The 12,486-nt window shown below is 35.6% G+C and overlaps 1 protein-coding gene across 7 annotated transcripts in view; it reads left to right on the forward strand.

The window, feature by feature from the left end:
* COL12A1 (collagen type XII alpha 1 chain) overlaps positions 1-12,486 on the forward strand; it is a 97,728-nt gene that overhangs the window by 8,171 nt on the left and 77,071 nt on the right. For 5 of the 7 annotated variants that reach the window (XM_035320997.1, XM_035320996.1, XM_035320998.1 and 2 more), the window contains exons 3-11: positions 2,935-3,051; positions 3,778-3,921; positions 5,418-5,474; positions 6,219-6,482; positions 6,590-6,754; positions 7,202-7,375; positions 8,191-8,481; positions 8,706-9,308; positions 10,753-11,025. The exons of the other annotated variants lie outside the window; for them this stretch is intronic. In XM_035320997.1, coding sequence (XP_035176888.1) covers positions 2,935-3,051; positions 3,778-3,921; positions 5,418-5,474; positions 6,219-6,482; positions 6,590-6,754; positions 7,202-7,375; positions 8,191-8,481; positions 8,706-9,308; positions 10,753-11,025 — 2,088 coding nt within the window. The remainder of the gene's footprint in view (positions 1-2,934; positions 3,052-3,777; positions 3,922-5,417; positions 5,475-6,218; positions 6,483-6,589; positions 6,755-7,201; positions 7,376-8,190; positions 8,482-8,705; positions 9,309-10,752; positions 11,026-12,486) is intronic. 7 annotated transcript variants of the gene reach the window in all.

The following is a 12,486-nucleotide window of genomic DNA, read 5'->3' on the forward strand; positions in this document are numbered from 1 at the left end:
TTCCAGTGGTGAATTCTGTTCTGAAAGAAGAATTTCCTGGAGAACTGGTGGAGTACCAGTTGCCCTCTTTGATGATGGTGATAAGGTTTTTATCATCTAAATATTTTGCTGTACTTCTGATCGCCTTGCTGCTCTCAGTCATATGACCATGGTTTAGTCTTGGTTCTGCAATTCCCTCCATATGCAGACCGGTAGATGTTTTGGAGGTTCTATTGGAGTACCAAAAGCTCATGGGCCACCCAGAAGACATTTTGATGACACTGGACCCAGATTTGCATTTCTTCACTCAAGCGGAGTTCCGTTTCACATTTCCATGGGAGAAACACTCAGTGCTTCAGTTTGATGGCCCATCATAGGCCATCTGCTGAGAATGAATGGATTTAAACTGCAGCAACAAAGACAAGGCCTAGGTGTTGGGAATAACTTTACGGTGATAAGGGGAGTGAGTCACTGGAGGATTTCTGCAGGAATCCAGTAGTTTCGCCCATGTTGGAGGTCTTTGAGAATGATCTGAGCAACCATGTCAGGAATGACATGGGATGGCTGATTTTGTCTTGGCCAAGGGATGGGCAAGGGGACTTCCTGAAGTCCCCCGCTACACCATTGTTATAAAAGACTGTGAATACCTGGGTGAAAGGATACGTTCATTATGTATCAATGTATTCTTCTTTTTAACTGTCAAGATTCACATCTGAATTTTCATAAAGCAGATTAAAATTCTTTAAAATGTTCAAGACTTTTCCTCACAGTCAGTTTTTCAGTTTATCTGGAATCCGGTCATTTGGATATCAACAAGTTGGGCTGCTGCTGTCCTTCAGCAGTTAAAGCCTAAAGTCTCTGCTGCAACATGCCAATTTACTTGCAAGGTTGGTGGCGCTATTTTTTCCATGTACTGAATTTTTTTAAAAGCATGCTCAGGTCAGTTGTCTCTGCCTTTGCATTAAATTTGTCCTGAGCCATTGCTACTGAAACAATATTTTATAATGATATTCTTATTACCTAAATGTATTTTACTATTAACATGTGTTGCATGATTTTGATACTAAGTAACTACCCCGCTGTCTCTAGCATTGTGATACTCATAAACTGAATGATGAATAAGATGTGCATGCAGGTTAATGGTCTAATCTCACTGCCTGTGTATGGACAATAGGAAAAATAACAATTACTTCAATACTACTGTATCTGTTGTATCAGTATTTCAAAGCCATATTATCCTATGGTTGGAAATGACGGTAAAATAAAATAAAATAATAATAAAAAAAAACAAACCACAAAACTCCTACAAAATTTGTTTCCATTTTTGGAGTTCAGTGTTACTTATTGCAATTGGACAATGTCTTTTCATAAGTTTCATATGTTCTAGCATTTATTTCTTGATCTACTCTTTAAATTATGATCAAAACCAAAACAAAAGTCTTATTTGAGTTATGATGGAGATCTTCCATGAAAGCGTGGAAAGTCTGTCTATTAAGTATGCCTGCAAAATGGTCTGCAGAAGTAAAGGAAAGTATGGCTGAATCTAATCTTACTTTGTAGACCTATTTAAACAATAATATATAATACACCTACCATGCACTGACAGTGAGTCAGTAAAATATTGCATGAATAAGCATGAGAATTTTACAAAGAGAATATCATTATAAAATATTTATGAAACGTCTTTGTGTAATGAACCTTGTACATGGAGGCTTTTGTCCATTGTGGGAAGCTAAAAAAATAATAATCAACATTTCATTTACATATGCATGATGCTGCAAAATAGTGTATGTAAACTATTTCTTTCTGTACTGTTCAATTACTTCTGTCATCAGCTCCTATAAGTTTAATTTTCAGTCATTTGTTCAGATCGCTGGTACCCTCTTTGCTGTTTTCTATAGATTCTGTAAAATAAATGTCCATAAGTATACTTCGATGTTGTCTTTTCATAATTAACCATTTGTGATGTATAGAACCATACTGGCATTTTGTGTTAAAATGCCACTACTAGTATGGGTACACCTGCTGCAAAGGGAACATGAAAACATCAGTTTACACCTTTGAATTTGTACAGCAATCTGGTGTAAACAGGTAGAATCTTATTTTTTTGTGAGCTTTCACATCAGCTCAAATATTTCAGCAAATTTCAACTATTACTAACCCCATTTATACACCCCTTAATTCCTCCATTCTTTGCAGCCATATGCAAAGTATGTCTCTTTAGTGGCTCCCAGGAACCAAGAGGTGGAGCTCTCCTTATTTTGAAATAAAATGATACATCAGTATATCATTATTACTGATATACATTTTACATGTATGCTCCTATTTAGACCCTAACAGAAATTGTTTTACTGAACACTAAATGCCCAATCTTTCCCTGTATTCTTAAAAATATATCTTTTTTCTCTGCCAAGTTTCTAGAATCAGTGAAATTGATAAGAAATACGTGCAGAGACTATACTCAAAAGCTGATCAATTCTTTGATGTCTAATTAAGAAGAGTGCTGTGTCCTCAATGTTCTAAATGATCTCATGGTATTGTAAGCAGGTTGTGATTTGGCATGCTTGTACGGATTGCACCCAGCATGTACAAAAATTTCCTTTAATTGTTATGTGAGATGTTTGCATATGTGGTGATTATCTGTGAACTCATTGTACATGTATCCAAATGTGTTTTCTATTGTGCTTGATTTTGCTGGCCATTCTTGAATGTCTTGGCAACTCAAGAAACATATGTTCTGTGCTGTCCTCTGTAATGCGTATACTCTTTGATGTTTTGTCATATTTTGTCGGCTTTTATTTTACTCTTTTTCCAACAACATATCTCTTTATATTTGTTGGAAACAAATTTATGCAAAGACAAATTTAGTAAGCTTTGCTCAACATTATTTTATTTATTCATTTGCCAAAGCATGTTCAAACTTTTAAACATCCACCTGGTATAAATCTTTTGCAGTTAATCCACCGTCAGACTTGAATTTTACAATTATAGATGAACATAATGTTCAAATGTCATGGAAAAGGCCACCAGATGCAATAGTGGGTTACAGGATAACTGTTGTTCCTACAAATGGTGAGTTATATAAAATTTTGTTACTTAATTTTTGTAAAAGTTTTGTTCATTTTTACTTGCATATAAGTAAGGTATGAGAACAGCTATTAACATCTTTCTCAAGTTTATGACTGTTCCAAGTTAGAATTTTTCTTACCTTAGCATTTACCTTTTGGGAACTGCAGGTAGTAAGCTTTGGTTTCTTTTCCTTGACATGGAACAGGAAGGTAAAATCCTCACTCTGCTCCTCTTCCGTGCTTTTACCTTAAAGTTAAGAAATTGCATTGTATTTCTTTCAAGTACTTCTCCCAAGGGAGATACTGCATATGTCAGGTGGTGATGAAGTCATGTCATGTAACTTCCATAACATGGCTATAATAATGGTTGTGTAAGACACTGGTTATTTTATATAACTTTGAGAAATAATCAGTGTAAATCTGATACCAGACCAGAACTGGATAATGATTTGTTAAATTATAGTACATTTTGTATGTGCATTTTACGTTTCAAATTTCCTGGAATTTATTAAATGCCCCTGTAATTTTTTCAGTACTGAAAACAAGTTAGATAGAAGTTTCATGTTTCAAAATATTTCAGGAAAAAAGAAATCATATCATTCTAAAATTGTCACTTGATATTTAGACAGATTAGTCTTTGTTGCATTTTTTTTGGTTGTTTTATGATCAACTTGTCATTGATATTACTGGATTTAAATACTGCATTAACTGTTTTATATATTTATTGCAGATGGACCAACTAAAGAATTTACTCTTTCACCTAGCACTACCCAAACTGTCTTATCAGATCTTATACCTGATATAGAGTATGTTGTATCAATAGCTTCATATGATGAGAGAGAGGAGAGTCTACCTGTTTTTGGCCAACTGACAAGTAAGTACACGTAACAGAGAGAATAGAATAGAATAGAATAAATTCATTTGGAAGGGACCTACATACATCATGTAGTCCAAATCACCTGACCACTTCAAGACTAACCGAAAGTTAAAACATATTATTGAGGGCATTATCCAAATGCCCTGAACATTGTCAGGCATGGGGCATCAGTCACCTCTCTAGGAAGCCTGCTTGACCATCCTTATGGTGAAGAATTTATTCATAACGTCCAGACCGAACCTCCTGTGGCACAGCTTTGTGCCCTTCCCACGTGTCCTGTCATTGGTTACCAAGAAGCAGAGACCAGCTCCTCCCTCTCCACTTCCCCTCCTCATGAAGTTGCAGAGAGCAATGAGGTTGCCTCTCAACCTTTTCTTCAGGCTAGTCAATTCAAGTGTCCTCAGCCTCTCCTCATAGGTCCTTCTAGCTCTTTCACCAGCTTTGTGGCCAATCTCTGGGTGGTTTCAAATATCTTAACAGCCCTTTTATATTGTGAAGCCCTGATCTACACACAATATACTAGGTGAGGTTGCACTAATGCTAAATATAGCAGAATTACCTCTTTTGTCTGGCTGGCTATGCTGAATTCAATGCATCCCAAAATGTGGTTTGCCCTCTTGGCTGCCAGGGCACACTGCTGGCTCATGCTGAGCCTGCTGCTGACCAGTTAGAAAACCAAAAAACATAACTGACTGGTCATTCGCAGATCTTTGGCTTTGACTTTTAGGCTTTTTTGGCTTTGTTCCAGTTCCTCAACAAAATATTGGCACATACCTAAACTCTGGTCAGATGTAGTTGCACAAACATTTTTTTTTTTTTTTTTTTGCATTGAGTATAATTTATTGCAAGAGCAGAGATAAGACTAGCATGTAGCATGGATATACTGTGGCAGACAACTCATACATAGGTCTTTGCAGGATGCTACTGGTTTAGCTGACATAGACCTACTTCCTATCAACTGCATCTGCATTCAGAGGGAAGACTGTCACTGACCTCAGTTAAGAAATGAATTGGACTGGATTTCAGTGAAGATAAAAATATTTTATAAAAATAAATTATGGAATTTATTTTTTTAATAATTTATATTTAATAATTGCAAGTTAAACACAGCATACTATATTATATGACACATTTTGTCACGTTTCAGACTACACAAACAACCACAGGAAAATTACTTATGATGAGTTTCCCAATGTGTTAGAGAGGGGTAATTCATCTAGGAATGTTGCAGTTAATTTTCAGGATATTACCTAGAGATGTACAAGTACAGAGGATTCCCAATTATTCTAATTTCTGTATTTTGTGTTGCCCTGAATGCTATGTCATCAATTCTACAATTACAGGGGATGTATTCATAACCTGCATTCATGTATTCATGTTCTGAGGCTTGTCAGATTTGTGTCCCTAATTTTTTTCTTTACACACTTTTCTTTGATGTTAACAAATTAACCTAATTTCCTTCATTAATTCTGCCTATGTTGTGCTTTGTGCAGTTCAGACAGGTGGTCCAGGGATACCAGAGGAAAAGAAGGTTGAAACTCAATTACAAAGTAAGATGTTTTGTCTTTCAGTTTATCTGATGTTTTAGAGATAATTTAGATCTGGATCAAGGGCCCTATAAAGTTAAGCTGTTTTCCTTTGTTATTTAGCAATAAAGTTAACTGTTAAAGTTGTCCAGAATTAAGAAAAATTTGGAAGAGACTGGGATAGAAGGAATTTGTAGCTACATTGAAAGGATGAGTTGGTTCTGAAACTTGAGATTTCATACAACTAATTAGGGAAATTCACAAGTGTCTTAGTCCTATCAACAAAGGTCATCATCTTATGTACAAAGCATTGCAGAAGAAACTGCAATTACTATGGGGACATAAAGATGGAAAGCAGAAGTGGTAACAAAATGATACGTTGCCATAACATCAAACTATTTCAAAAGGTTTTATGTGTGAGTTGTCATCTGCTGTAGGAGAACAGATCTTGTGGAATAGAATGAGAAGTGTCTCAAAATTGAGTTTGTAGGTGACAGTTCCTTTTTGGTAATGGCAGCTAGAAGGCTCTTATCTGTGTTCACCTAGGTGAATAATGCTTCTTCAAATAAGATATTCCAGATAAGAATAGGAGTCTATTCTTCAATATCTGTTGATTTTGACTTTTATCTACTAAGTTTCTGTCAGACATTTCTCAATATTTGCAATAATGAAACAATAATGAAATTGTTCATCTGCTAACAAAATTTTTTGTTGCCTTTTTTTTTTTTTTTTTGTTTTTTTTTTTGTGTGTGTGTGTGTGTGTTTCAGGATGCTCCATAAGTGCAACAACAGATTTAGTTTTCCTGGTAGATGGTTCATGGAGTGTAGGGAGAAATAACTTCAGATATATTCTGGACTTCATGGTTGCCCTCATATCAGCTTTTGACATTGGGGAAGAAAAGACAAGAGTTGGAGTTGTTCAGTACAGTTCAGATACAAGAACAGAATTCAATTTAAATCAGTATTTCAGAAGAAGTGATCTTATTGATGCAATTAAAAGGATACCTTACAAAGGTGGCAACACAATGACAGGTACAGATTTCTCATTTCTTTTCAGCATTTCATTTTTTTTACAATAAATTTGCTTTAAATCCTGGTTCATTTGCACATAATAAGAGCACAACTTGTGTTGTTTTCAGGTGAGGCTATTGATTACCTGGTTAAAAACACCTTCACCGAGTCTGCTGGAGCAAGAAAAGGTTTTCCCAAAGTAGCAATTGTCATTACGGATGGAAAAGCTCAAGATGAAGTTGAAATTCCTGCAAGAGAGCTTCGCAACATAGGAGTTGAAGTCTTTTCTTTGGGTATGTTGAGTTTTTTTTTTTTTAATGATTGAGTGATTAATATTGATAAGTTATACATTTTACAAATTCTGGGTGTAAAGTTTTGCTATACCACTGTTTCCATGTGCGTGCCTTGAAATGGGCCATATTTAACCTCCGGAGTGGAACATAATAGTTGTATTAATTGATAGTAAATCTGTAACTCCTACCTGGAGACTAAGAAGGTTTGTAAATGCCAATGACCCTTGGCCTTACTGAAGGTACCACATTATTTTTCTCATGTTGAAAATGGAGTATATTGCTTCATTGCATTAACTTATTTAGTAGTTTTGTTATTGATAATGACAGAAGACAGAACTGAATTAAACTCAGTTTTACCCCCAGGGTATTCTGATACTTTATTAATACATTTGTAGATGGCCGTATTTAATGGCCACTTAATGTGGTCCTGTCTATTGTGTCTTCTAGGAATCAAAGCAGCAGATGCAAAAGAACTCAAGCTAATTGCATCTCAGCCTTCACTGAAACATGTCTTCAATGTGGCTAATTTTGATGGAATTGTAGATATACAGAATGAAATAATCTTGCAAGTGTGCTCTGGTGTTGATGAACAGCTGGGTGAACTCGTTAGTGGAGAAGAAGGTGAGATACTTTATATAAATGCATTTATTGGCATCAATTTATTCTGATGCATGTTTAAGGGGACTAGCCCTACTTCCTTTGCTCTGTTTCTGAAGTTTGATCCATTGCAAGTGTGGAAAACAGGTTTCAGCTTTGTGTATTTAAATACAGGAGGATAGAACATGTGACAGTAGGTTTGGAATAGCTCCATTATTCCCTAGTTTCAAGGGCAACACAACGCCGTTCAGTTATCAGAGTCTCATACAGCCAGTTTGGACACTGGCTTCTCTTCTGTGGAAAAATGTACCAAAGGGAAAAATCTGCTTGGTGAAGGGGCAAAATGTGTAATAGGTTAAATCCAAGGAATGAAAAGTGGAGCATGCCGAAAAAAAACCACAGACATTAAGCTGTATCATTGCAAAATTTCTGGCCCTGTAAGATTCTGAGTAAATAGCTATTCTTTGGCAAAAATGGCAGTAGAATGACTCAGCTTTCATAGTGCTCTGCTCAGGTCTGTATTTGTTCAACTCCTCTAGTATATTCCTATGGATTTAGCTTTCAATTCTCATTGAAACACGATAAGAGCAAGACAGCATTTCTCCTGGAATTTCTATGACACTTGGGGTACTACCGATGCATTCCTTATATTTCTTACCTCTCACTGATGCCTCATGTGGACTTTTCTGCAATTCAGTTGTGTTTATTTATACTAAAAATAGAGGCATTTTTAATAAAGATTAAGCAAAAATGATTTACATTTATTTCAGAAATAAAAATGTGCAAAGAAACCTGTTTATCATTGTAACTCATTTTGTTTTGTTTTCATTTTCTTTCAGCGGTGGAGCCTCCTTCAAATCTAGTAGCTGCTCAGATCTCCTCAAAATCTGTTAGGATCACTTGGGATCCATCCACAAGTCAGATAACTGGCTACCGGGTACAGTTCATTCCAATGATAGCTGGTGGAAAACAACATGCATTGAATGTGGGTCCTCAGACTACTGCTCTGAATGTTAAAGATCTCTCTCCAGACACAGAGTATCAAATTAATGTTTTTGCAATGAAAGGACTGACCCCCAGTGAGCCAATAACTATAATGGAAAAAACACAACAAGTGAAAGTTCAAGTGGGTGAGTTAGGAACTACTGTGTTATTTTCACACAGTAGTTTTTTGTTGTTTGAACCTTTGATGCTTGCTTTAGTATCATACCTTCATTGTTTATAAGAAAGAGCTTTACTTGGAATGGTTTATTTCTATCATAAACAACAGGATATAATGCATGAGCTGCAGATGCAATTGAAATGCTGTGGCTGTTGAATACCTGTTTATAATGGTGATTCTTTTTCTTTACAGAATGCTCACGTGGTGTGGATGTTAAAGCTGATGTTGTGTTTTTAGTGGATGGCTCCTACAGTATTGGTATCGCCAATTTTGTTAAAGTAAGAGCCTTTTTGGAAGTGTTAGTTAAAAGCTTTGAGATATCGCCTCGAAAAGTACAGATAAGTCTTGTCCAGTACAGCAGAGACCCCCATATGGAGTTTTCTTTGAACAGATACAACCGAGTGGAAGATATAATTCAGGCTATTAACACCTTCCCCTACAGAGGTGGATCTACCAACACAGGCAAAGCGATGACATACGTGCGGGAAAAAGTATTTGTTACCAGCAAAGGATCAAGACCAAATGTGCCAAGAGTCATGATTCTTATTACTGATGGAAAATCATCAGATGCTTTTAAAGAACCAGCAATAAAGCTGAGGGATGCAGATGTAGAAATCTTTGCAGTTGGTGTGAAGGATGCAGTGCGTACAGAGTTAGAAGCAATTGCATCACCTCCTGCTGAAACCCATGTTTACACAGTGGAAGATTTTGATGCTTTCCAAAGAATATCATTTGAGCTTACACAGTCTGTCTGCCTACGGATTGAGCAGGAACTGGCTGCTATAAGGAAAAAATGTAAGTAACTACTATTATATGGAGAAATACATAAAATGCAATGAAAAAGAAAAAAAAGTGACCCAATGTTTTGTTGTTGTAGATACATACAAGAATTGATGATGACATTGACTGTATACAAATGATAATTTTAATAGCCAGGGATTTGGTTATTATTTCCAAGCATATTGAAAACAATTGGGGGGGAAATAATGGAGAAATTAGAGATAAAAAAAAATATTGGAGAAATATTTTTTTCCTCCCTTCTTAGGTACCTAGAAACTTACTAGTGTGTGTTGATCTGGAATGACCTCAGTGGATGTGCTCTGCTTTTATGCTGTAGTAAAGGAGGTTCAATTACATCTTGAGTAAAACAGTTACTTCCTAGGTCTATTCTTTAGCTGTCCAAAATGAGGTAGCTAATCTAAGCTCGCATTTTAGAATTTTAAAGGCAATGAAGCAATACAGGCACCTCAAAAAGGCGATTCAATTAATTTTTATAGTAAAATGAACGTCCCTCTGAAACTGGCCTTCTGTCTTCCCCAGCTATAGAGATGGGCTTAGACAGGACAATATAAGACAGTTAATGCTAGGTCACATTGAGCTCATTCTGACTATACAGCCTTAAATAAAGTAGGACATGAAAATCTTCACATGTATCCAAATTTGGTGAATTTGGTTAATGTTTGCCATTAAAAAAAAATCTAGATGACTAACTTTTGGTCAGCTAAAGTTACTTGGGATTAGTTGCACCCTCAGTGTCTCTACCTATGTTTATTAGAACACTAATGTTGAATAGTCCCCAGTAATGAAAACCCCACTCTCTTTAAAAATAAGCCTTTTGTTTCAGGATAGCTTTGAGGAACAAACCAGCAAAGCAGCCTTTGTTTTAGAGGGCTCAAGCAGTCTTAACATCCCCACTGTTAGGCTGACTAGGCCAGCCAAAACAAGCCCAGGATGTCAGGTTTGTGTTTGTGCCTCATGTCAAGTTCCTTGTTTCCCTTTTGATTCAATTCCTGAAAAAATACTGGGATTTATTTTGTCCTATTTCTAATCTTGATCTGAAAAAAAAACACACAAGGATTCTTAGTTTCCATTGAGGGCCATATATTATTGCTGTTCATGAGACATGCAAAAGAGAGAACCCAACTTGATTATCAGATTCTAACTTAAGTTTTCATAAGTACATTTTTTTTAGATGAATTGCTCTCATTTGACCTAGAAATCACTGAGTTGGTGCTTCTACTCATTGTCACCTCATTTGAGACATAGATATCATCTTCACGAAATTTGATAGCCATAAGCAAGTATGGAAAACAAGAACTGTTGCACATATGGCAAAATATATTGTCAATTAGAATAAACAGACTAATTGAGGGATGTTTTTCACTGATTTTAGAGATTTTGTGTTTTAAAAAAAATCCAGAAAGTATGTTTTATCTGTGCATTTTTTATTTCCATACAGCTTACATACCTGCAAAGAATATGGCCTTTTCTGATGTAACATCTGACAGTTTCAAAGTGAGCTGGTCTCCAGCTGGATCTGAGGTTTTGTCCTATCTCATTAAATATAAAGTAGCGGTTGGTGGAGATGAATTCATTGTTTCGGTACCAGCTTCAAGTACTAGCTCAGTCCTCACCAACTTGTTACCTGAGACTACTTATGCTGTCAGTGTGATAGCTGAATATGAAGATGGTGATGGCCCTCCTTTGGATGGAGAGGAAACCACCTTAGAAGGTAGGCTTCCGTTATTCTCACATACAAAAAAGCCATGTGTTCAAATAAGAATTTGCTTCATGAATGAAATTTTTGAATAAATATTTCATTTATGAATGAAATATTGTGCTGTAAATAATAAATTCCCTGGCATCAGACTGTGATGCAGGAATGTATGTTGACTTCAAAACATTTAAAGGCAAGAATGTACCTATGTAATTTGCTGTGTCTACATCTTTAACTTGCACTCACAGAAATTATATTTCATATGCCATAGAATTAAAGGGGACTGAGGTTTAGGTCAGCTGTTTTTCATCAGAACCTTATGGATCCGATCCAATAATTCTTACTGATTCAAAACTTCCACTGATGTCAATGTGACTTTATGTGATCAATGACTGTAAATTTAAACATGGTAGCTATACTTTTTTTTCTTGACAGAGTTGCCAATATGCATTTCCACTAATTTAAAGGAGAAGGGTCACAGTAATTTTGATTTTCTAGTCCACTAGTTGGATACTCAGTTTGGTCTAAACCAGGCTTTTTTCTTTAATATTGATCCACTCTGTTTTGTTTTTCCATGCTGTCATTAGTGACCTTTGATGATGTAAATGATTCCAAGGGAGCAATGAAACAGCATGGAAATTTGTTAATTGCACTTTCCTCTTAGGATTCATAGAAATACACTTTTATAAAATTGCTTAGTTTGGATGGCAAGTTTGGAAGATACAGGTTTCACTGTTGGTGTGCATATTTCCATGACTGTACCAGTCAGAATGTTTTTGCCACACATAACTTTCCTTTTCCAAGACAAATTCTTGGCTGATAGAGTATGTGACTTGTGAATGTAAGGGACAAGAGAAGAAATAGCTTTAAAAAATAAACAATGTTCCCATGTTGTGACTGATACTGCCTTAAATAATTGCCAGCATTTTAATCTGATGAAATCTTAACATGTATGGGAAGACTGAGTTCTATATCATGTAAATTTCAGCAGCTCTTCATGCAGATCTGGCTAGCAATTTGGGCCAGACAGCGCTCTTGACAACTAACTTTTGTTTCAGTCTTTTAAAGAATTTGAAATTGAGTATTGTGTTTCTGATCAGTAGAAAACAAGTTATTCTCTGTAAAACTAGGATTATGAGTTGCTCCACTCTTAACAGGTCTGTATTTGAACCCTGAAGAACAACACTTTTGGCACATCATGTTCCAGTTGAATAATACTTTAAATAGTAAAAAAAGGAAAACAAAAACATTTTTTGTGTCTAAATTACAGTGCTAAATACTGCTAGACATCTTGCAGTACATTATATTTTAATGTATGTTGGAATAGTCAACTTGTGCTTTGGTGCACCCACTCATGAAATGACATGAGTTATAGACATCTTTTTTCAAGGACTAGTTAAATAGTCCAACATGTTTTTTTGTATGTTTTTTTTATTTTATTTTATTTTATTTTATTTTATTTTATTTTATTTTATT

Source organism: Oxyura jamaicensis, chromosome 3 (assembly GCF_011077185.1).
Source record: "Oxyura jamaicensis isolate SHBP4307 breed ruddy duck chromosome 3, BPBGC_Ojam_1.0, whole genome shotgun sequence".
Lineage (NCBI taxonomy): Eukaryota > Metazoa > Chordata > Aves > Anseriformes > Anatidae > Oxyura > Oxyura jamaicensis.